Source organism: Lineus longissimus, chromosome 11, assembly GCF_910592395.1.
Source record: "Lineus longissimus chromosome 11, tnLinLong1.2, whole genome shotgun sequence".
NCBI lineage: Eukaryota > Metazoa > Nemertea > Pilidiophora > Heteronemertea > Lineidae > Lineus > Lineus longissimus.
Window position 1 is genome coordinate 5951275 of NC_088318.1, and position 26170 is coordinate 5977444.

The 26170-nt window shown below is 42.0% G+C and overlaps 2 protein-coding genes across 2 annotated transcripts; one reads left to right on the top strand and one right to left on the bottom strand.

Annotated features, from left to right (window-relative positions):
• Positions 1-2236: 2236 nt before the first annotated feature.
• On the bottom strand, positions 2237-18716 carry LOC135495946 (uncharacterized). The gene is made up of 3 exons (XM_064784990.1): positions 18528-18716; positions 3420-3579; positions 2237-3166 (listed from the first exon to the last, which is right to left on the bottom strand). The coding sequence occupies exons 1-3, from the start codon at positions 18595-18597 to the stop codon at positions 3049-3051; spliced, it is 348 nt and encodes a 115-aa protein (XP_064641060.1). The 5' UTR covers positions 18598-18716; the 3' UTR covers positions 2237-3048.
• Positions 18717-19329: 613 nt separating this feature from the next.
• On the top strand, positions 19330-23823 carry LOC135496237 (uncharacterized). The gene is made up of 4 exons (XM_064785430.1): positions 19330-19584; positions 20987-21167; positions 22621-22742; positions 23073-23823. Exons 1-4 carry the CDS (start codon positions 19527-19529, stop codon positions 23438-23440), a joined length of 729 nt encoding a protein of 242 aa, XP_064641500.1. The 5' UTR covers positions 19330-19526; the 3' UTR covers positions 23441-23823.
• The last annotated feature ends 2347 nt before the right edge of the window (positions 23824-26170 follow it).

A 26170-nucleotide genomic window follows, 5' to 3' on the forward strand; every position in this document is an offset into this window, starting at 1 on the left:
TGTTTCCTGCACACGTATGATGCCTCGTTTACGGATGGGCACTTTACTGGAATAAGGGATCCATCTATGCAGCCGATGACGTTTGGAATCCGGTGCCGTTCTGTGTAAAACCCCTCCTTTTCACGTTCTTGCTCGTCAGCCGTTCGAGGAAATGTTATAAACTGCCGTGCTTTGCGTTCTAAAGCGGCTGCAACTCTGGTGACAATCCTTGATATTGTAGGTTGACTCAAGCCACTTGCCATGTCGCCATTGGCAAGCTGCAAACTTCCGGTAGCGAAAAATCGGAGCGCAACGCAAACTTGAAGAGCTAGAGATGCTGGTACGACATGGGAGCGCAAGGTGTCCGGGGCAATTTTGTCCTCCAACAGGTCGATGACTTCAAGGAAGGACTGGTCTAGTCATCCGGTAGCGCTGATACAAATCTAGTGCATCATAGAAACGCTACGAAGCCGAAAACACCCCACGTAACACTAGTAACGACTTACGAAATCGATTGAAGTTACGAGTGCTTCATGAATATGACGCAACTCGCTAAGAACGACCTACGAGTACGTAAACGCCGCTTACTAAGGCCGAAGAAGGCTTCATGAATAAGGCCCCAGGAAAAGAGTTTGGGATAATTTGCCTCCTTGTGGTACTCCTCTATTAAGTCTCACACGGTTGCCAGTTGTGCCATCAAGTTTCACTCTGGCTGATCGGCTGAACATGAAGTTTCTTATCCATGTGCACATCTTGTCACGGATCCCGGCCTCAAAAAGTTTTAACAGTAACCCTTCTTTCCATACCTTGTCGAAGGCCTTTGACAGATCAAAAAAGACCTCTTTTCTTGGAAAGTGTTCTCGATGACTTGGGCAAGGTAGGCTAGCTGGTCCTCAGTGCTGCGATGCTGTCTGTAACTGGACTGTGATGGGGTAAGGAGTGACTTGTCCTGGAGGTGCCAGATGAGCCTCTTGTTGACGATCCTCTTCATCAGTTTTCGTATGCAGCTCAGAAGACTGATAGGTCTGTAGCTCTTGAGGTCCTTCTTGTCGTTTCCTTTCTTTGGAATCGGGGTGATGAGTGCTTCCTTCCACTTTCTTGGAACTCGTCCTCGTTTCCGGCTCTGGTTGAAGATCTTCAGAAGGACAACCTTAGCGTTTGGTCCAAGGTTCTTCAGCATCTCGTTGGTAATGCCGTCGGGACCGGGGGCTTTCTTGTTGTTCAATTTGTCTAAGGCATCCTCTAGGTCCTGCAGTGTGATCTGTTTCATCTGTTGGATGGATCTCCCTGTCCTCCCTGGCTTCACACAACTTGTGGTGTAGGTTGTCAAGGGTTGCATTCCAGTATGGCTTGTAGTCGCGCCTTCTTCCCGTGGGATTGACTTCTTGGCAGCCGCAAAAACGGAAGCTGAGAACATGGAAGCATTCTTGTCAACATTCCGCCTGGGGAGTGGGAGTTCTTGGCTGCATTGGTCTGTGAGGGTGCCGTAGAGTCTCCAATCAGCTTTCTTGAAGTTCCAGCTTGGTTACAACTTGGTATCATCCACTTGTCATTGTCTGCCAATGTGTAGGATGATGGGTCTGTGGTTACTGCCTCCCAGCTGTTGACAGACTTCTCGCTGGGTTATCATCTGGATCGTGTACGTGACGACGGCAAGGCCAGGGCTGCTGGTTTTCCGCCAAGCCCGGGAGTAGTAGCTTGGGTCGTCATCTGGTTGTTGATGAGGACAGGCTGATTCTCGATCATCCATTGCCCACCTTTGGAGTCTAGGTCCTTGTATCCCCAACTCGGAGAGTGACTGTTGAAGTCCCTTACCGTGACCCACTCTTCTGTGTCCGGTGAGATGTCTTCTATAATTTTACTTTGTCGGTTAGTGGAGAGCAGAGACAGTGAGATTCCCTTTTGGGAAGGCAAGCCTCACAGTGATGTGCTCTGTTCCTGCCGAGTCCAACCTGTTCGTTTCGGCCGACGCGATGGTGTTCTTGACTAGAGTTAGTACTCCCCCTTTCGCTCGGTTTCCTCTGAATAGAGAAACGGTTGGCACTGGTAAGATGCGTCTCCTGGATGCAGCAGGCATCTACTTTGAGGACAAGTAGGCAGATCTCTTATATTTAGGAATTTAGTTCACATTTAAAATCATAATTTTTCATAAAACATTTCACCTTTTACAAAAATGTTCCAGTGCAGTGTTCCTTAATTTCTAATTCCTTAATAAGCTGATCGAACAACACCATCAGAATGAATAGCAAAACCAATCTAAATTGTACAATACTTTATTCTTTAGGTTACCATGATTACACGTGTTGGTTACAATGATGTATTTTCAACCATGTGCAAGTAAAATTATGTCATGTATTTTCTAAGTACAAGACATGAACACAGAACATTTTCCCACTCCTAAACAACTACCGGGAGCCAACTAAAAATTACGCTCTTTCCCTGCGATTTATTCTTATGTATCACTATCTTCCAATAATGATTAAGCCATGAATAGCTCTGGGGAAGTTTACTTAAAAATAGAAGAAGAACTGTAATTTGTACGCCCAATCAATGTACATAGCTTACATGTCCCTAATAATTCCCTCATACAATGTAATTCCTCCTCTTTTCAGTTAATTGTCTCCCCTGATATTTAAAGAAGGCACACTTTCTAATACTAGGCCTACCCGCAAAACAAAAGTTTTACAGATTGTGACGCCGACAATAAATTCATTTTGAAGCTTCTTAACATGCCGACTTATCGGCGGTAAATGTCACTCCTAAAGTTTCCTCACACGCACGACGACGGTGGATCGGCATGAATCATAATGACATCAGTCATCGCACCAGTGAGGCGCTTATCTCTCTATATTTCGCGTATATTATGCTTGACCTACCCGCTGAGTAGCGGGTAGATGACGGCGATTTACGGGATGTCAATTGTGATTTAGACTGTATGTGCACACATGTGCCTGGAATTGATGTTTTCCCATTTGATCAACATTGAATCGAAGGCGCATCCGTTAATTTCGGGTTTAGGAAATATTTTCGCCAATGAGGAATTGATGATTCTCCGATTGCGCCAGAAGTTTAGGCTTGTGTGGTTTGTTCACTGGATTCATGCTTTTCTTCATCCTTCGATTCCACTTTGGCCTCCACGTTTGGTTTCGACTTCAGCGCCTTTTCTAAGGCTGTACGGAGCATCAGGCTGAAAGGAATTTCAGAAACAGCTTTAATAGATTCAAGATTCAAATAAGTTTATTTCAGCCGTAATTCGTCTATCAGCTGGTACAGAGTATCTAATAATAGTCTTAGTATGACATCATAATCTTGATATGACAGGATTTCGATTCTCCGTGCATCAACATGGATGGAAACTATAGCTCTCATAGCACATTTTCTTCCCGCGATTCGAACCATTTATTCTGATAGAATCATCTCCCAGTCAATGATTATCGTACCCCTTTCGTCCAACTAGACCCTCTATTTTCGGGTTGAGATCGTCGCCTATACAGTAGCCACAGCTCTTCGTACACACGAGGAACATGAACCGACGGAGGTAACCAAAGCAGCTACCATTCTTCGCGTATGTCTCGCAGTACGATTCAAGATCGTTACATTCTGAAAAGATATGGGAAGTGACATTATTTTGTTTTCGAGTTAAGATCAGGATATGAAAGAAACAATATGAAAAAACACGAATAATTTGTATTTTGATGTGGAATTTCATTTTCCTCTCTTTTGAATCATTATAGTATGTTTGTAGATAAGATTCGTTGTTGTAGATTTATTTTCTGAAACTGCTTTCGAGTTACCGGTGTGACGTTTTTGGTTTTACCCAATCTCGGTGAGTTCACTATTCACTAAAACACCCGAGTGAGAATATTTCATGTAGTCATAATGGATAATGTATATAGCCTCGTTTTCACCACAGAGGTTTGGGTGAGACAACCCAAACCGCTTGGGTTGGTGCAAAATGTGGAAGCAGTTCAAAATCATTTCAAACCACATTATTTGATATTTAATTTGAGATGTTTTAGAATAGAAATTGATACCTCACTGTCGGTATTGAATGTCTCACGGCCCAAACCGCTCCAGCCTCGCGGATTGAATAAGACAACCAATACCTCCAGTTCGGTATCAATTTCTTAAACAAAAGACTGACCGAATAAGCCGTGCTTATGGCCATACCGGGGACTAGACGGAGACCCGAAGAGTGACGTTGAGATAACGCCCGTTTCTAAATCAATTATAAAAATACGTTACATTTACTTCTTACCCACGTGCTACACATTTTGACCAGTCAAGTTCTTCACTCGCAATGCCTTCCGGGTCTGCTCCCTGATGAGCTTGAACTACGCCACAAGCTATTTAATGGCAAAGCGCTTGTGAGGCGAAACAAATGTAAATTGAGCACAAGTGGCACTTGGGATGCTGTACATTGGTGTTATTATTGTGGTTATTGAATGCGACCGGAGACATTGATGATGATCATGATGGTGTAAAGAGAAGAAACGGAAATTGGTCATGCTAAAGTAGTCACTAGAAAAAACTGTTGATTACTTCCGTGTGAGCTTGTTGTCCATACTAATTTCACGCTTTTCAACATGTTCAACGCCCACATAGAATTTTCTCCTGGCATTCCACTTCTTCATGTTAGTCGTTCCGCGGCGGCGTGGCAGACGGATCGGATTTAGGGGGTGGCGCATGAAGCGCGCGCCCTTCCTCTTCGTCGGAGCGCAACAATTTCTCTACCCCAAGATGCAAATAACTACTACAAATTATAGCCCTTATATTAGATATGCCCGGAAAATGTTTATTTGGGACCTAATTCATTCCGCGCACCCACCCCCTTTCCAAAATTTCTCGGCCGGATCGCAACGGTACTAGCTCACAAAAGCGCGGTTCCCAAGTCGCAGGTCGGAGTGCTGGCATTCCCATCAGCCTCCAACTTATACGATCGAGAAAAAAACTTCCTTTCGTGTTTACTATAAATTTCAAGCCACCAACGCCGGTTGTATATAAAGTGGCCTTTTTTCGCACTGTAAACAAGTTATCTAAGCATAGCGAAGGTGTGTTCTAGAATTGCACCTGACAGGCGCGGTGAATGTTACTTCAATTTCCAGTGCATGTTGTATTAATTTCCGACATAGCCTTTAGCTCTGCTTTATCTTTTTTTTTCAATTTCGTCAGTAAAGCGAAAATAACAGATGCGGCCCTCTGGCGCCGTGTCTCAACCGAGGAAATAATCGAATTCAAGTGGAGGGAATGAAAATCCGATCTCCTTAGCGTAAGATAATAATTTCAGTTCCATGATTTTTCTAGAAGAATTAAACTGATGGTTCGTTTAACGTTGTTTTGATCTTGTTGATCCAAATATATCTTCTTCTTTTCGTATATACATGTATACCTGACATATTTTCAGGAAAAAATACTTAAAATACAGAAGCTGGTAATCATAAATTTATGGGTTGGAAATCAAAAGTATCAACAACGTTATGAAGTAGGTAACAGAAGTCCGTTTTATTTATTTTATGCCGGTATATATACAAAATTAATCAAATTTTCTAACCATTTGCCTAAGAGCTGCACCAGTTGGTAAGGTCAACGCCTGTTTGCCTGTTGGTGAGGTCCTGGGAAGAGCGTATTATGACATAAATTGAAAGACTATATTTTTAAACCCATCTCCATGTTCCATGATAGCAGGTGTTTTTCTTTTTACCCGGTATGTTCCATGTGCGGTATTATACGTCACGTTTTATGTGAGTCAATCTAGTGATGACAGTTGATTGCCTCCAAGACTTCTTTGTCCATTAGAATACCGGGCTGTGATATTCAGTTTTACTGTGCAATAGACTCGCCCATGTCTATAGGCCAGTAAACCCAATTTGCGCATAACCGCAGTGTTACGCATAAACGCTCATCCCGCCTTGGAGGAGGAATACTCCCAGGAGAAAATCACCTCCAAGTGCAGGGCAACCACTGAACAAGAAGATCATGCAATATAGTAGTGCACTTGTCGTGCATCCAGTGTCACTCGATCCGAGTGCATTGTCGAATAGACTGGTCGACCACAGTGGCCAGTTCCACAAAACAAATTTTCCGCTGGCGTGAGGTTCTTTCCTGTTCCCATGCCTCCCTCGTGCAATTGAACACTTTCCTGGATGTGAATAAACAAAAGAAAATGACAGAAATTTGGGCAGGTGGTCTTCATGGGATATTATGAATTAATCCGATGTGAGATACGGTACAGTTTAGAGCTCCACCAGATGGTCTTCATTATGAATTAATCCGATGTGAGATACAGTCGAGTGCCATGTTTGCCAAGTGGTCTTCATTACTCATAGCCGATGTACAGACAGTGTTAGACCAAGTAGTTTGTACATTGAACTCCGATGTGAGGTTCGACCACTTAATTATCTATAAATCCGATCTGAGTTCTGGTCCTTGTTTTAATTCGATGTGAAATACACTCCTAGAGTTCGACCAGGCATGGACAGCATTATTTAAATCCGATGTGAGATACAGACTATATAGTGACATCTAATTGACATGTTAAGTACGGACTTGTGTTTGACGATGTGGTATCCAATGTCTAAAGCCGAGTGAGACAATGAGGTAGTCGTCATTATCTAAATCTGATGTGAGATATCGGCGCACTCTCAAGAGTTCGACCAGGTGATCTGTATAATCTGAATCCGATGTAATGTGAGATAAACTCCTAGAGTTCGACCATGCAGGTGGTCTTCATTATCTAAATCCGATATGAAATATACCCTATCGAGTTGTTCGACTAGGTGGTCTTCATTATTTAAATCCGATTGAGACACACTCTAGAGTCCCAACAGTTCATGATCTGGTCTTCATTTTCTAAATTCGATGTGCGATACAGACCTGTTTGACAAAGCGGTCTTCATCGTCAATAGCACGAATCTATTCTTCAGCCAATGTGAGATACAGTGGTGTGTTTGACACGATATGGTCTTCATTTTCAATTTGGTAAAATCTACATGTCGGTGCTCGCAATACTGCGACGCAAAGAAGATCTCCAGGGGTTCCAGACGGATCATGTATCGTCAATGGCTGTACGTATCATGTTAAATAAGTCGGAGGGAAATGGTTTCTCGAATGTCAAATGACAATTTTTGCTCATGATTTCGGGGATTTTCGTTCTGAGAGACTAGACTTGTTTGATCTATATGATGACATGCTAGGGGATCATTTTTGCAAATGAATTATAAACGGTGCTTTTGATATCTGTTATCTATCGATGCAAAGGAGCGTTCTAAGACAGGTGCCATCTGGTTGTTTGACCTTTTCAAATCTCTTTACCTGGTTGACTTGATTGACAGAAAGAATGTAAAAAATATGTACGGGTGTGGTATACATGTACAGGGTGTCCAAGAAAAAAGGTAATCCTAGCAAAAGGGGTTAATGTGATGAGATCATGCATTTTAACACTTTTGGCATTGCATCATAGTGAAGTGGAAGCTATGAGCTTTCCATTGATGCCATTGTGACGCCCATGCTGCTACGCATGACTGAGCACCAAGGCCCTGAAAAAGACATGCAGATTTTACCTTTTTCCAAGTTGGGAAATTCCATCCTGATGTTATGCCAGATTACGTGGGCACAAAAGCTTTCGTGTTTAAATAACTAATAACAGCTTATCCTCGTTCAGATACATTTTATTCCCTGATAAATCCAGAATTTTACAGATTAAGCCCCGACACCCTCCACGTGGCCTCCTCCTCTTTCGATGCACAATCGACAACGTTGTCGTATGTCCTGCATAGCTCGTTGCACCATCTCCGGGTCGTTCCTCAAAGCATCAACCTCCCGAATGATGCGAGTTCTGACGTCAGCTAGGTCCTGCACTGGAGTCTCGTAAACCTTATTCTTCAGGTGCCCCCAAAGATAAAAATCGCAGGGGGTCAAATCTGGTGACCTTGGGGGCCATCCCTCTGGCCTGTTTAGTGCAATCACTCGGTCTCCGAATAAGGCTGCCAATGTATCCTGAACTGCGCGAAGACGATGTCGATTGTGCATTGAAAGAGGAGGAGGCCACGTGGAGGGTGTCGGGGCTTAATCTGTAAAATTCTGGATTTATCATGGAATAAAATGTATCTGAACAAGGATAAGCTGTTATTTTTTTTAAACACGAATGCTTTTGTGCCCACATAATCTGGCATAACATCAGGATGGAATTTCCCAACTTGGAACAGGGTAAAATCTGAATGTCTCTTTCAGACCCTTGATGCTCAGTCATGCGTAGCAGTATGGGCATCACAATGGCATCAATGGAAAGCTCATAGCTTCTAATTTACTTTGAAGCAATGCTAAAAGTGTTAAAATGCATGGTCTCCTTACAATAACCCCTTTTGCCAGGATTACCTTTTTTTCTGGGACACCCTGTATATTCTAAAACGAATAGCACATCACCAATGCACATTACAGTGTAGATGCACTATGCGCCAATGAAGCCTCACTTTGAATTCAGCTGTTATGGTTTTGCGGTGACTCTCTTTATTACATTACAGAGAGTGGCCGGAACTGGCCAATAGTGGTAACACGCTGGCCATCTGGCGGGAGCTTATACGTTATACGTTGGTCGTCGATTTTAAAACATGGAATATTTTATTGAATTAAGTCTGCTTGTCCATACTAGCAATCAAATTTGTGCGATTTAAGACTGAAACAGACACATGAACAACCAACAAAAATTTACGTCGTTAAAACACTAAAACATATTCATATCATTTTGTTTGTCTTGGTGATCTCTACAATGAATTTATAAAATTATTATTTGAGTTCAGGAAATGTTTGTCCGCCCTTTTGAAAAAAAACATACGTTTTTTATATCTGAAGTTACAAATTCTTAGTCTCTATGCATTCTTGATCGAATCAGCAGATTCGGAAATACGTACCGGCAGCATGTATTGGCACCCCACAGATATATTAATTCGACCTCAAACTTCTCCGGTAATTCCAAATGCCAACTTCCGACGATGAAATTGTTCGACACGTTACTGGCATTTTTGTAATTTCTGAAGAAGTTTTAGAGACAGCATGACGCAGAACTCAATTCGAATTCCGATCCAATCGTCCTTTTTCCGGAAAAGTTAAGGCTGAATGCTAATGCATTGTGTATTAGTGTTACGCTGATGGCCGATTAGCGCCGAGTTTGTTGTCAGTGATGAACGAGCTCTGAACATAATCACCAGATTTCAGTAAGGGTATTGCATTCGACACCAAATCGATGCAACGGTACCTTGACTCACACATCGGAACAAATCTAAATGCAAATTTGCCACTATCACACATCAGCCGGCTTCGATTTTCGATCCATGGCTTGACGCCGATCACATAAAACACCGCGCTTATCACAATCATGACGTTCTCCAGAGTTCACAATCCACGGTCTCCAATCAAAGACAAATCGTGCACGATTTCGCGTATACATATCTGATCGTGGTGATTAATACTTTTTGTGCATTAATACTTTTTGTTCAGACAGGCAGCAGGGGTAACAGCGTATTATGTAATCACCCGTCACCCTGTTCTTTTGCCAGTCGACTGCGAATACGACAACCAATATTACTTATGCATGAGCGATAGGTGCGAATCGTATCATTTAAGTCGATATTTTCCACGGTAGCCGACACCATCGCAATTCCAACCTGATCTGAACACTAGTCCCCAACCCTCGAAAAAGTATTTGCTTAGGGAAAAATCGGCGATGCATACTAAACCTATACACTCCTCATCAATTGCCTGCCTAGGAAGGGATCGGCTGATGAGAAATGCTCATCCAGCCAAGGTGAGCAATGAAGTGGCAAATTGACCCGGACATTTAGCCATTGCATGCAGCTGTCACATTTATCGATATTGACCGTTATGATAGGTACACTTGGGGGCGGACTTGGGCGAGTAGAACGTTAAGGAACTGCTCTCTAACGCTGCTTCGAGTTCAGCATTATATAGGGTCTTTCAAGACTTGGGCGCTCCTTCAGTTGAGGAAATCGTACGGGGTTTGGGTTCCTGATCTCTATCTCGTCTTTTGGCAAGTGTTTGTTAGGCATGCTTTATACATCCTTAATATCCATTTGAATGTTGCCAGGGTATTTTAATCTTGATGTGATGCACAGACCTGGTGGTCAAGGCGGGGTCGGATGAACACGGAGCATGTACGGTCTATTGAATAAGGCGGTCTCTGGGGATGGAATATGCTGGACTCCGTCGTTATGCGGTTGACATTGAATTCTATAGGTCACGGGACAACTAATTTGTAACATGCGAAATAATTTATATGGCAACATTTTTGTAATGTAACAAAGAGAGAGGTTAAGCAAAGCAAAACCGGCTATGAATATATATATTCTGGAGGCGTGGGTGTTTTCCACCTGACTATAATGTATCTGAAAGTGAATATCGCCTGCACCATGCAAAGCCCCTTTTATCTACAAAGAGGATGAATGAAACCACGAATTTCATGCGCATGTCATTAATATGGAATATCGCTACGAAATCCTCTGAATAGGAGCGGTAGCTAATGCACATGTTCAGTAGAATCGAGCCAGCTAAGCATTCCGATGTGCCATGCAATGTTGACTGGAAATGAGAAATATGTAAATGTTCGTGGGTGGTGTAAATGAAAACGCTGTTTGAGCAAAATAACCTTTAAGTCTTCGCTGAATCAGAGTCTTTCAAATGAAGAGTCAGGCAACTAGGGAACGTATATGGTTTCAACATCAAAGCCACCGCCCGTTCCAAAGGTCGCACGTTTGGACAGAGCTCTCTCGGGTCACGGGTCGACCCAAGCTTATTCCGCGTAACTGGAACTTGAACAATTCTTCGATCAGCTAAACATGGTCATTACAAACACTCCGTTTTAAAGCACTTTATTTGAAAAACTCTGGCTGAATGAAGCATTTCTTTCGATGTACAAATGATGTATTGCTTTGTCTGCTTTTAGGGCATGGTAGATTATAGCATTTTTCGTGATGCTTAACTGTGGACTACAGCTGATAAAGAATCCGTATATCTTTCAACTAGTGATGTCAATGATCAAACGATGACGCATCGACAAGATTTTTACACAGAAGACGGTTTAGGCTTTCCTAAACTTATTAATAACATTGTCTATATGTCTAATCTGCTTTATCACATTACTGGGAGCTTTAGGGTGATGGGTAGCTAGAGCTGTCATTATGAAGAGGATGTTCGCTGAGTGACATGCAGTGCCGTATGGTTTTGCCCGATCATGCCACATGTTCAGTCATCGTTAAATGTTGACGAGCTATGGGGAGATTTTGATACTTTAATCCAATACCAACACTCTTAATCAGAAATAAATGTATTGTACCTTCAGAAAAAACATAAAAGTTTTTCGGCCACCACAAGTAGAGGTTTTTTTGGTAAAATGAAAAAACCAAAAATGACTCTTGAGATTGTGAAAAATCTCTCCTGCGGAGAAGTGCATATAATATTTGTGTTGGCCTAGAAACTAAAGGTTTTTTCAAGAACTGAAAAACCGTTATTTTTAAGAGTGAATACTATGATGAGTGTTATGATGTTACGGTAAAACACTTACGATGGATCGACCCAGGTTTCAAACTTTAACAACACCATACCCAATTTCTCCCACAGGCCAAATCACGCCTGAGCGAAAGAGTAGAGGGTTCGCCATAAAGTATACTTTGTCTAATCCGTCACATTTGATTAGAGACTGGAAAAGTTCTATCAATCTTGCCAGCTTTATACATTTTGTCCTTTATTCCTCGAACTGCACTTGTCATTTTAAGCCAAACGAATGTATTATTCGTGAAAGTGGAGCTAGGGGTATGCAAACTCTAATCCAATCTTGTGTTGACATGTAGCTTACATTTCATACATAAAACCGACTCGAAACTGAATTGAGAATCAAAAGAGCGGGTATTATGATTAACATGGTTTGGCAAAGCTACAAGTATAATATAAATCTGAAAGTAGTGTTCCACGACAAAGTCTCCATCCTTCTTATCTTTTCAGCTCACCTCTTAGCAGAGGTGAGCTTATCCCATACCGTGGCGTCCGTCGTCCGTCGTCGTCGTCCGTCGTCGTCCGTCGTCCGTTAGCAGGGCACGTTTCGTAACTGTTAGAGATATTGAGTTGAAACTTGGTACACATGTACCCTTATGTAATGACACCTTGGAGACCAAGTTTCGGTCCGATTCGTTTCATGGTTTGGCCACCAGAGGGCCAAACGTTAAAAGTGAAAATATGCAATATCTCCCTTAATAGTAGTCGGGAAATTTTGAAAAAAATATGGTAGGTACTTCTAGCAAAGGTGCATCATATATCCTCCGGGTTTTTGATTTGACCTCCTTTTCAAGGTCACAGAGGTCAAAGTTTGCTGATTCACTGAACAGTAGCATGTTTCCTATCTATTTTAGCTAGAAGGTTTTAAACCAGTGTGGACATGTATCTGGGGATTCTCTATTCCACCCCTAAAATTTCGGCCGTTCGGACATCAAATATGGCCGCCAGGCAGCCATCTTGAAAAATAAACACAGTACTATTACTCCGAAACTAATGATCGGATTGCAACCAAATTTGATCTGGATGTATATCTATGTACTCTCTACTAAATCCTTTATTTTTTATCAAATGTGATAGTTAATATGGGTGCCAGGCGGGCATCTTGAAAAATTCTTAGTTTGGCCACCCGGGGGCCAAATTTAATGTCCAAAGTTAAAATGTTTGATTGCTCGTTTAATAGTGGTCTGATTTTCATAACATTTTTATGGTAGGTACTCCTAGCAAGGATACATTTCATAAATGTGGGTTTTTGATTTGACCTACTTCTCAAGGTCACAGAGGTCAAAGTTTTCCTATGGCACCGCCATTTTACAATGGCGGCACGTTTTGTCATTGCTTTAGCTACAGATCCCTAACTTGGTACGAATGTACCCCTATACTCTTAGACTAAACTGCAGTCTTTTTCTGATTCTCAGTTTGGCCAGCAGGGCCCCAAATGTTAATAGTGGACTCTCCCCTAAGGGTGCCTTGAAATGCTTTCTTACATTTAAAACCATGCTAATGCTTCATCCATCTTCCCTTCACAAGAGGTGAGCACAATGGCCCTGGCCATTTCATTTCCATCATGATCATCCGGACGTATAACTTACTCACATCTATTGCATAGCATGCTCGTAATGGACAGACCAAATAAACGACTTCAAAGTAATGCAACTGCTTTAAAAAACACTATTCCATTTGTAGAGTACTCTCATAATTGACATTGTTTTTATAAGCGCAGCAAAGCAGATTAAGAACTGAGTGCTCATCGGTTGGGTAATCATAATAGGAAAGCAGCTGTTTCTTCAATGATGAATGCAATAATGCTTTATTGAAAATCCAATCATAAAAAAACTGGGTTACCGTTGATGCGTGGGACGGCCAACTATGATGGACATTGATTTGTACGAAAGTCTGTAATGCATGGTTGGGGAAATCTAGCCCGCTAGTTCTATGCCACACAGTCACACAAACGGACACATTTCTTTACAGATGAACTAAAAATGCTAAAACCGGCTAAATTTTGTAGTGGTACGTCCTTAATGGAATTCGTGTAATTGAATTCATCTATAATATAAAACGATGTCGTCGGTGAGTGAAAACACAAGACTAATGGTCAGGGGCTACCCCATTCTACCTTTACATGCTAGGAATACAAGCTACGAATTTTGTCACCATTTGTTTGGCTTGGTCTTGGATGATCGAGTACATGCGGCTTTTAGAAAAAAGGGATTTTTGTGCTTTCGAAAAATATTTAAGTGTTTCTCAGAGAAATGAAAACCTCTAAAGATTTTGGGCTTTCGAAAACCCTCCTAAAAAATCTCGCGAGATCCGTGTGGTATTTGTTTAGGATGAAAGCCCCTAAAACGAAGGCTTTTTGAAAGCCCAAAAATATTTATTTTCGAGAGTGTATAAAGCACGAGACACGATTCACAGGAGTGTCGAGTAAATTAATTCGCGCATGACTTGAAACCACTGTGACCTTCGTACTCCGTCATTCCAAAGGGTTGTGAACCCCACCTGCACATAATGTCTGCTGACGGGGGCGCGGCGGGCATGGCGGGCATGGCGGGCATGGTGGGTGTTATTAACCCTGGGAGCTGCATCGTTCATCGTAATTCCAGACGAACCTGATAAGTCAAAGCTTCCACGAAGTAATAAAGGTTGGGAAAATGTAGATTTAAATTGATGTATTTCAGTTCACAAAAAATAATTACATTAGCGCTAAATGTCAAACTATGCGATCGTCTCTCTTGAATCGACTCGATAAGACACACAACGAGTTATCATATTTTGAACCTTTTAAGCTTCGGGTCGGGTATGAAAAAACATTTTTTTCGAACAAAACAAACACCTTCCAGCTGGGCCATAACTTCTTCTAACAGGATCATTGAAAAATCACAATAAAAATAAAAAATCAATTGATAATTAAAAGGACAAAAAAAAACAAAATAGAGAGCGGTCATATCAATTCAGTGGACCATACCCATGGAACTCTCTTCCCGATGATGTTATAGTGGTGCTAAATACTGCTAAATCTTTTTATAGTCGCGCTCTAAAAACTCAAATAGGCCTTTAGAAAATACCCTTTTTTTTCATTTTCGCAATGGACATTGTAAAGGCTTCTAATCTCTGTACGGTGCCTTGGGGCAAGCCTCGAGCTTGGACAGGGCACTATTCTTGATAGAATGTCACCTGATGTCGCAAGCTTCGCCTGACAAGCGAGGTTTCGCTTTCCCGGCGTTCCGAGAACCTGCAATTCCGACTGGGGGATGGAGATTGTATCTCGCTCTCTTTCTCGTTATCGTATATAGAAATGGATTTCACATTCCCTACCGAGATCAAGCAGTGACTTGACGATTTTCACGGTATATCGATCGACTGTTTAAATGGCGTAGTGCGGTCTGTTGATCACGCTGTCTCGACTTGTCAAATACTTTTTTTACCGTATCTGGTCAATTACATTTAAATGTGAAAAAGGTCATTTTCCGCCGAAACGTCCACAAATGTGCCAATCATTCGTCTGCGATGGAGCCACCGGGTTCCGTATCCGCTTTCGAGAACGGGAAGGCCTGCCCTAAGACTGATGATGTCACAAACAGAAACTTGTCATGCTCGGTGTATTGGTTCCAGCGAAACCTCACTAGCGACAATCATTTATCAGAGATTAGTTTCAAGTGATGCTATATGTGGCGGCGCATGTTGGCGAGCAGGGATATTATCCTCCTTGCCACCTAAATCTATCCCATGCCCAATTGCTTCTTAGAAACACGTCTCCATAGCGGCTTTGTAATTTGTTACCGACGAAGACCAGGCAGGTTATGGACCGTGTGCAAAAACATAGATACAAAAGGTATAACTTCTATACATGCAAATGTATTTTCAGCTTATAATTTAAAGCATCGTCCAGAAATAAGATACTTTCATTGCGAACATAGCGAATGAGCAAGAAACCAAAACCAATTACTCATTCAGATGTACAGTAGAACCTCTCTATTAAGGACACCCTTCGGACTGACAAGTGCTGTCCTCAATAGAGAGGTGTCCTAATTAGAGTGGTCAAATTGAATGGTAACACTCAATTTGGGACCAAAACTAGTGTCGTTAATAGAGAGGGTGTCGTTAATTGAGAGGTGTCCGCTAAGGGAGGTTCAACTGTACTTCAAAACTTTGTTCTCGGCTAAGCTGATTTAGAGGAGAGGGAGATTTTGAAAGTGAGCGAGAAACAAAGCGCCCTCAAAGAATGAACCCATTATTCTGCTCAGTGTGCTTCTTGGAAGATTTGACTTTTAAAGGATGAAATGCATGCTGTGTGGATTAGGCCTACTATCTGTGTACTGCGGTAACAACTGTCATCAATGATAAACTTGTAAAATGGAGAAGCAATCCAATTCGTACCAACAGTTGGACAATTCATAGCACGGTCATTGAAGAGGGTAGTTGGCAAGACCTGGATGCAGATTTTGGACGCTTGACGCTAAGTTTTGCATCATTGGATTGCATCACCTGCATTCAATAAATCTCGTCTCCAGTCATATAAATTGCGATGGGCCTAATCAAATTGACGGATCGGACGACTGGACTGGAACGGTTTGGGACTTTTATCGGGATCGATTACCGTCTGGGCCGCGGGAATGTTCAACCTGGTGTTATGACTGTGGTATGTGGTGAGGCTGACCTTAAGGCATGTATCACAGAGTGGAACCGAAGATTCCAGCCGTGAATAAATCTCCATGCCCCATCGCAGTTGGATACCCGTTGGATACCCGCGGGTCAACTTGGGGCGTTGGTCACCCAACGTGAACGGGATTCTCAAAATCCAACAGAATCAAACCAATATCCATGATATCCACAACAAAACACTACACCACCTAGAAGAATGTGTATAACATCAGCTTATCGACAAATAGACCTGTGCAAATCTATAATCAGTAAGTCGCGTTCGGATAAGTATGGTCACATCATCAACCGCCCGAAAGTTTTACGTCCTAGCCATTCCAGTCCAGTCCGTTCCGTGAAATCGACGATGCCCCGTCGGGCCACCTGTGTCCCTTTGATGTCAGTGCACTAGTCTAGACGATAATTGAGGAAGTTCAATAGGTGATGGTCGTCTCATGTTACAGTGCAAGTTGTTGAGGTCAACGCTATCACCCTTGGTTGATTCTGAGTGGTTGGATGTCTGTTCACGTGATGTGGTTACCAATAACCTATTCATCTTGAACTGGAGGCGAGGTCCATGGAATCCAGGCAGTGCAATCCAATGACACAAAACTTAGCGTCCAGCGTCCAAACCTGCACCCAGCTTTTACCAACTTCCATTAAAGAGTCATGACCCTGTGACTCCCCGTTGATGACCGGGCTCCCGGCTTTCTTTAAGCCGAATTGTCGATTGCAATATTGTCTGGCTGGCAAGCAATCACCGACGCTAGCGGAGGTTTGATCACACCCAAGTTATTGAACATGAATGTGCAAATTTTGCCACCAAGGCTATAGACACATGAGTCCATGCGACGGGGTAATATAAACGTGACACTAAATTAATGAGAATGGATCACCATTATCAAGCTAATTAAACGTTATACAAGAGTGATATACCATATGACAGGTAAGAAGATGGTATACCACGCATGTGTATCAGATATTATCCACTGCCGTGAAAATGTGAAGCATGGTAGTATCTACGATTACAAGCCGCTAGTGCTGAAAGGGTAAATGTCATCGTGGATGTACCTCAACAGCACCCAGGGTGATCCGTAAATTCGCGCCGATTAAAAACCTGTGTCCGAGGTGTGGTGCGCGTAGGTTTAGCTGAACATGAAGTGTAAACGAGGCGTCAAAATTTCAGTTCGGGTTTCACCAACATGGCACCTGCAGGTCATCATTATCATCATCATCATCCCTATCACCAGAGTGTTAATTCTGCCATATTAAATCCACATTTATAAACCGTTTAAAGAGAAAATGTTCGGCACGAGATTTCGTGATTTGCAACAAGACAAAAACACCATTTTCAACCTCAGACCCAGGTTTTTAATTGACGTGAATTTCAAGCTGGGAGCACATAAGGATCCTTAAGTGCAACCAGGGTGATCCTGGGTGCACATAAGGTACAGCCGTACACCAAGGACGCCATTTACCCTTTCAGCGCCGATAGACCGAATGTCTGCTAGTCCGAAAAATGAAAAAAGCCACCAGAAAATGTGTTATCCTGAATGTTACAAAATGTAGGTAAGCCTGCTTTCTCACAATAAAAAAATCCCAAGAGTCATTTAAAAAAACGACATTTCTAATGACGGTGTGTGTGATTTGTTATGGGTCACCCTGTAATTTCATGACCGTTTCGGATTAGCAGGTCCTATTCTTCATTTCGGATTAGCGGGTCTTTTCCCTGATTTCGGACAAGCGGGATCTTGTTTTCAAAATTAATTTCATAGTGTACTTTTCGAACTTGAGGGTCTTCGTACTAGCGGGCCTTCGGACTGGGGACGGCCACCACATCTACAACAATGTGGACGACCGTTTAGTAATCTAATCTACTGCCGTGGCATTGTGAAGCGTCGTAATTGGCATGGAGCTGACGATGACATTTTGTGCAATTAAGTTACGTTTAATTGAATTAGACAAATGAAGAAGTCCTACGTACATCTAGCAACTTATGATTGCGCTCTAAAATAGGGCGTAGGCCTCGCGAATTACAATGAAATTCGTCAGATCAGTGACCTGGCTACTTATCCCCGTATAATAGGTAGTGGTGAACAATGTGACCCTTTTGTGATTGAGTCGGTGACAAAACACATGATGTGATGAAAATAAGTTTATAAAAAGCTGATACATGTAGAAGCATAAATCAGGTTTGCGAACATAGTGTAACGGACTTTCGATGTCCTCCTTGACTTGTTGGCTCAAAACCAGGTTTACTCTCCATTCTTACCCCCTAGGTATCACGATTTATCATGCCAAGATAACGTCCTTTTTAACAGTAAAAACAGTGATAGAAAAACGTTCCTTACCTGTCAAAGCTCCTGTAACGGCGAAAGCCATTAGAACGGCAGCAACTATCCAGACCTTTGTCGAAGCCATGGCAGTAGTTATATGTTCCTTTGTTTCAAAAATCCTCCAAGACAACCCAGAGACAAGCTTAGACCGGCTACTGATCGACTTGCTGCGACTTTGAGACTACGGGTGACCAAGAGCGATGATGTCACAACCACTGACGCGATGGAGTTTTTCGCCGCGAATAGCCCGAGATAATTAGATGATGCGTATATTTTCCTGTAGAGCTATTATCTTACCTGGGAGGTTTTAGATGCCGCAATACCCTAAGGAGGCCATTCGAGTTGAAAAAAACATTTTTCTGGCGCTACTTATAAGGTTAACAGTGCTCTTTTTGATGTTTATGTAAATATGACGCGCACATTGAAAGCATTGGGTGATCGGGATACTTCTTTTTTAGCTCACCGGTGCGATGAGTCTGTACCACAGCGCAGTGTCCATCATCAGTTGCCATCCGTTAACAGTTCACCAAACAGTTCCCTGTTTCTTAACCACTGAAGCTATGTCTTGAAAATTGGTACACTGACATTAACCCCTTTGCCAGATGACCCCTGACACTAACAAAAGCCTGTAGAATCTACGGCTTTATAGTTGACAATAAATTGTCCGTTGATAAATCAACCCTACTTTGTGAATTGATAGATAAGATATGAATTGCCAGCGATATATCTGCCACACGCCTTTGCATTTTTGAATGCCATGACCTGAAACGGCTGAGTAGACACCATTCATCGAAAGCTTTGGAGTATCATAGGCTATACATGTATATATCATATGTACATATAGGACAACCATAAATGATTTGAGGTAAACAGCTCTCAATGATATATGCTGGTAGTACTTGTACACGTAAAGCACAGTGGCAATAAAGTAACATCAGTGACACTATCTCGAAAAACCCTTGAGCCTTTTCGAAACGAATGTCGGCAATGGCTTCCTGAATCTCGGCCATCGCCATGATGGACATTCAGTTCTGTCTTTTAATAATCAGCCTGGGATACCTGTTTGAACCTGGTAGGTAACATTTTTTTCTCATCGTTCCAAACTAATCGTATTGCTGTAATTAATATATGAAATCCTAGCTAGTGTGCTGCTGCTGTGGGTGGTTACTTGGTTGCGAGGATGGTGCTATCAGCTTAAAGGTCACTGAAAAGGGAAAACAAGCCTATCGGCCTCAAGTTCACAATTGGATTGGTTCGATCACAGGCCACTGAAACTTAGGTACTGTTTTATAGCTTGATATACTTTTGGAACATCGCCACTGCCAATTTCCATTCGCCAGGTATTGAACTAACCCATGACAAAACTCGAGGTCACATGACATACAAAATGGTGGACGAACCAGAAAATGTAAACAGAGAGATTTCAACATGAAAATTGTCAACAAAAACACCTTTACGCACTTGATCTTCTCTTGCAAAAGATTGGATACATGATTTAAAACATGGGGATGACAAAGGTATAGTTGTCATTAAAAATTAAAGCAATCTTACGGACCAAAACGCTACCGTAGAATAATTTGCTGTTAGCCCTTCGATTCAAATTTACCGCCCTGAAAACTTAGAAGGCGGTCCGCACTTTTACGAAAATCAATGACGCCATACTCTATAAGAACACGTCAAAATTATCCTCAAAAATAGGTTATAAATTGCAATAAACATATAAAACGTGCACTCAAGTGTTTTGGCGAAAACACCAGGTTTGTCAATTGCGTTCTATTTTTACAATTCGGCATTCTCATAAGGGAAAGGTTCTAATTCATGAAGTGAATATACTCTCAGCAATTTTGACAGATTTGCGTCATTCCCGCATAACTGTTCAACAGTGAACGTCCAACGACAATCCCACTCGACAAATAGTAATATCAGTTCATATCAAATACATCAAAAACCTTTTATTTGATTTTGCAAGCAGTTATCGAGTAAACGGACACGACCCAAAATATCCACGGAATAAACGGACAAATGACCACAAAAACACCTTTTCTAAAAAAACTAGCAACTTATACCAAATGAATCTGACGGGAGACAAAACTATATACAAATTTAACTAGGCTATGCAAGATGATAAGACCTGTAGTGATAGATTTCAAGGAGTAAATCGACGAAGAAAAAAAAGAGAGGCAAAAATAAGGATCACATTGTGAATCAATATCGTAAAGGACGGCGACCATTCCAAAAGACGGCTACTATTTCCTCTTTTGTCATCTCAAAACACGCTCCCTACATACATGTACAAGAATACGATAGTTCATTTCCTTTCACTCATCTCAAAACACGCTTCTTACATACAATCCACCAAGTTTCTTTTCAGTCATCTCAAAACCTAAATAAAATATACCATGTTATTCCTTTTAGACATACATGTATCAAAAATAATCCTTACATAACATCTACCATAATGATGTCTTTTTCAGTCACTGCAGCTAATACCACTGTCTACTGCACGCCAACGACTGGAAAACGGCAGACCTGCCGAGCCGACAAAACCAACTGCTGCGCTCTTAAGGACTATGGCTATTTCACATGCTGCGCAGATAGTGAATACCACAGGCGAAAGAGTCTGGCAGAGCTCTATGGAGAGCCAAATCTGACAGCGTAAGTAAATGTTACAAGTGCCAGAGGAATGAAAGTTTCACATCAGTAAAACAAATTTTAAACAGACCTGCATGTGGGTGGGTAGGTCTGACAATAGGATATCAATACAAGAAGGTGGTCAAGTGCCAATTTTCCAAAATATAAAGAATGGGCTAATGGAAAATGTATCAGGACAGCTGAAATGTTATGACTGACTTTAAAAGGCACTTGACCTCCGTCTGGATGCAACAAGAACGCTTCGGTCAATCTACATTGTACATAATGTGAAACGTACTCATTCAAGAAACTGCGCACAATAATATACACGAATGTTTTTCAGGGAATAATTATTTCTCATTTTGCAATCTTGGGGTTACTAAGATCCTGGCTTTAGAGGAGTTGACCGTTCGAAATTACGTGTGGTCCAGGAAAATAGAAATGCAGTTATGCACATTGCCTCAGTACAGTGCAGTTATCATGAAGGCGAATAACATTTTTATGAAATAAAACATCATGGGGCCGAGGTAGGTCACTGTAGATTATTATATACAGGTAGACCTCGTGCCTAGGCAGCCATATTTGTCACTAACTCATTTGTGCTGAAAATGTGACTTAGCACCCTTGTTGTTCTGATGGCTTCAATTTGCTAAAACATTGTAATTACAGGTATTTGTATATCTGCCTACCCAGCGGCAGGGCTGAAAGTTATGTCTAGTACGTTTCGTAATTGGAAATTTTCAAATTAAAACCTGCCTAATGAAGGCAATTGGCGACTGGCCTTAGTAAACTTTGGATCAGAATTCACTTCGAAAGAACGCCAACTACACTGAGTGATCCACCAGTCCGATCCGGCCTGTTAAGAGCAGCCATAATCGATTGGAAAACCTATCGATTTCAGCTGATGCAATCAGTCCTCTCGCCAATGAATGCTAATGGAAATATAATGAGTTGGGAAATGAGTATTGAAGTCGTGAGACTCGTATTACAGATGAGGTGGAGGGGATGTACCGTAGGCTCACTTCTGAGAGGTCAGTTCATTATATTGTACACTTCACGCCCACAGGCCTATTCATTTAAATGCCACAGTCTGTCGACAGCGACGGACAGACTGAAGACGGGTCAATTGAACATTGAGAAATTGATCCGAGCTGGGGAAATGGTCAGGCAATCCTTGATCATGCCATAATAAATCGTCAATCGCAATTGGGCCTGAGTATAGAATGGGTGGAAGCAAAATCCGGGTATGAATATTATGAACTGTCCTCTTAGAAATGAGCCTACGGTATATGCAACAGAAAGAAAATTTAAGTTATGGCTTATGGAGGTGTTCAGTCCACCCAGTCCAGAGCAACCTATATTTGAATGCATTCATATCCACCACCTTCGTACAGCCGAGCAGTTGTCCGGACCGGACGCGAAGGTTGCCAAATGTAAAACGATTCACTAGTTAATTTTCCTTGTCTGTTTACCTCAGGACAATTGTTGGCGGTGTAATAGGAGGTCTAGTCATCGTTCTGATTGTCGTCCTTATTGTAGTCGTCGGTTGTGCGGACTGCAAGGCACAGTGCAGACGCAAGAGAAAGCCACCCGACTTAGGTAGGTGAAAAACAAAGATGAAACATTGATGGCAATATAAACTTAGATGGATTTACACCGGCCAATCGTCTTCGATAACTGTTGGAGTCATCTGTATTTGGACTACTTAATCTAAATCTTATTTCCATCTTGGCCCTGTTGAGAAGAAGTTAGCACAACATAAAATGTACTAGAATCATTCCTTTCACAATCCGGGTCCTTTACACTCTCCTTGCTTAGCATGATCCTATCAATAAATCAGTCATAATGCATGTTACAAGTACAGGTAACCAATGTAAGTTATTTCAAACATTAAACAAACATAATCCTACAAACTTTAATCAATTTCAGAGCGGCGTATGTCCCTTCGCGCAGTAGCGACTTCCAGTAGGCAGCTCATCCATTCCCACCAACTTTCGCGACAGAAAATAGCCCCAATAGAGCAGCCCAATCGGGCAAGGCCAAGCCCGGACACGCCAGCACAGAACCACGCCCGGCCAATTTTGCCGTCTTCCAGATCCCCGAGATCCAAAGAGCCAGTGCTCGTACCAGCTAACTACCAACCACCGCACTACGAACCACCGGAGAGGGATTGTGCCGACTACCAAACACCGAAGATAGATCGTGCGGACTACCAACCACCGGAGATGAATCGTGTCGACAACCAACAATCGGAGCTGGATCGTGAGGACCTTCGTCGGCAAGCAATGTTTATTTGAGCACGGACAATACATGTATGTACCCGGTCAAAGTGCGAGCCTTTGGATCGACATATTTTCCGTTCTCTTGCGTACCTCTTTACTTTTTCGAAAATTTGAAAAGTGGTGGCAGTTTGTCCCTATATTAATTATGAATCCCCTTTCGGGATTTTCGCCACTAACTTCAAGCAGCAATTTTGGGCTTCCTGACAGGTACTGACCAATCAGAAGAGAGCTATCATGCTTGTTCGGCACAGACTGCATGTCAAGCAGCTATATACAAGTAATTAACATGTATAGTGTTCTTGGTATGCAATTTTGAATCGAATTTCTGACATACGAACAGAAGTACCTTAGTTTCAAACAGATGGTTCAATGAGAAATAACTAAATAATGATCAATGACTCTTATTGTTTATTTTAAAAATCTTCCGGAGTTCCTCACGGTAGAATGGCAAAGTGGAACCGTAGACTACAAAGTTGAAACAATAATTCAATACATTGACCAAAGTGAGGATTTTCATGATGTACCATAGAAATAGCGATCGCTCCTCGCTCAGGTTATCCCTCTCCTCGGCTAAATATGTAAATAGTGTGGTCAGAGGCAAAAGAAGGACGACGTAAAGAGTAGAAACTGACATTAAAGAAATCAGTAACCTAACGTCGCCCCGACTTCTACGCAACTTTTCCCCTACTATCTGATTTCTTGAAACAGAAATCCCAACAAGGATTAAGATGTTGGCTAGAAATATCAATGTACACGGGATGTAATCGTACGATGCAATGTCAAGCTGCCAGAGGGTCGCAGAAACGAGCTGGTTCGTCTTGTAGAAGCACAGGACTGGTGTCCCGGGTATGAGACCTATTAGAATGAAGCGATGTATGCTTGAAAGTGTGCCAATCATGCAAACGACCGCTATGATCATTTTCCGAATTTTAGGGGTGATTGCAGCACGTTTTAACGGAAACCAAACAACGTATGCTCTTTCCAAGGAAAATGATACAATTATCCAGGCAGAGCTTACCTCAAACAAGTGCCAAACACCAGCAACTAATTTACACGTCTCATCGCTGTACAACATCAGATTAAATTCGTAAGCCCCGTTGGTAATGTGTTTTAGCCCAAATGCGACCCAGTCCGTTACCCCTATTATCAGAATAACTCCGGTGTCGGATACAGCAAGGCAGCTAAGGTACTGGACGCAGGCGTCCGCCCGCTTCCTAACTCGGAAGAATATCACAAAAGACAACATGTTGCCAAAGATGCCGAGTAGAAGAATGACCGCCATGACGTAGGCTTGCGTAAAGTTGAGGAACTGCTGGACGAAGAAAACCGGTGGTCCTGAGTTAGTGACATTTTCGACCGTTCCTTTCTCTGATGTGACAAAGAGGGTCATTATGCATAAAAAATAATTTTCCTGTCTGTATTGACCGTATTGCAAGTAATTTGCATAATTTAAATAGAAAGTGATTTCATGGAACCCTCTCGTAGTTTGCTTGGGATGTGAATATTTCATTTATATGTAACAAGCTTTCGGGCTGATCTGATCAATGCCAAAATTTAAGGACGCGTTTCGACGAATATGCAAGTACCGATGACTGGTGATAAATTGCGTGCTTTTTGTAAATCGAAAAAAAAAGTACAGGGAACGTGGATTTACAAAACATGCTGTGTCAATATCAGTCATTGAATCGGCATAAACGCGGCATGCCGTTCGTAATATCAGAAGACCCCTAACAACAAATGAGTGGTAGATGTCCCTCTAACTCCTTCATACAAAGAACAAGATCCAGGTTAAATTTATATGGTATACATACATCCGCAAGAGGTTAAACTATCCAATGCACCAACTCCTATCGTTTAAGGTCACCAACTCTGGTTCTTGGTCGCCCTTCATGAGATACTTCGCCGTGTATCATTATCAGCTGCATGCTGGTATACATTTGATCATGACCAATATATTGTCAGCGAACTATAGATACATCAAATCTTGTTGTTTTGATTCTAATGTTACCATGACGGCGTAGAATCTATTTTCAACAAAGTATTTTCGTCTCACGATCATTCATCATTCGCGCAGTGTTACATCAGAGTTTGGTTAATGTATATAATGTAACTGTGTCTCTGAAAACTCTTCTCTGATTTTACTTAGTATTTAGCAGGCAGAAGATCAAAAATTTCCTGATTTTGTTTCCGTTGATAAGGGCTCGGTAACCTTGGTTATTTATCAGTGCACATGCGGAACCGGAAAATTATTCAAATATATCCAGGCTCAGAAAACCTCCAACATTTGCCAAACACCGGCAACTTATTTTCATGTTTCGTTACTGTCCCTGAGATTTAATTCGTTAATTAGCTCCTTCGGTGATGTGTTTTAGCCAAAACTGCAAACGAGAGATTTGTGACGCATGCGATCATGATTGCTGATTACGACGACGAAGATCGCCCGTTTGCGGGGTGCTCAACCACTAGAAAAACGCGCTCGACCTTGAACGATTTGGGCAAGCCACGTATCTTATGGTTGCTGCAATACGACGCAGGTACATGTCCATTAAAATCTCTGAATATTTGTTATGTGAACCTTATTCCCTGTCGGGTGTCAATTCAACTGAGGATCTTGAGAAGTTTGCCTCTCTCTGCCAATAGTGGATTTTCGCAAAGCCCCGAAACGCCAACGAGAACGCCCATCCGATTGTACGAGCTCCTGAGCACAATGTCGACAAATGACTGATGACGCCAAGATATCCTCTG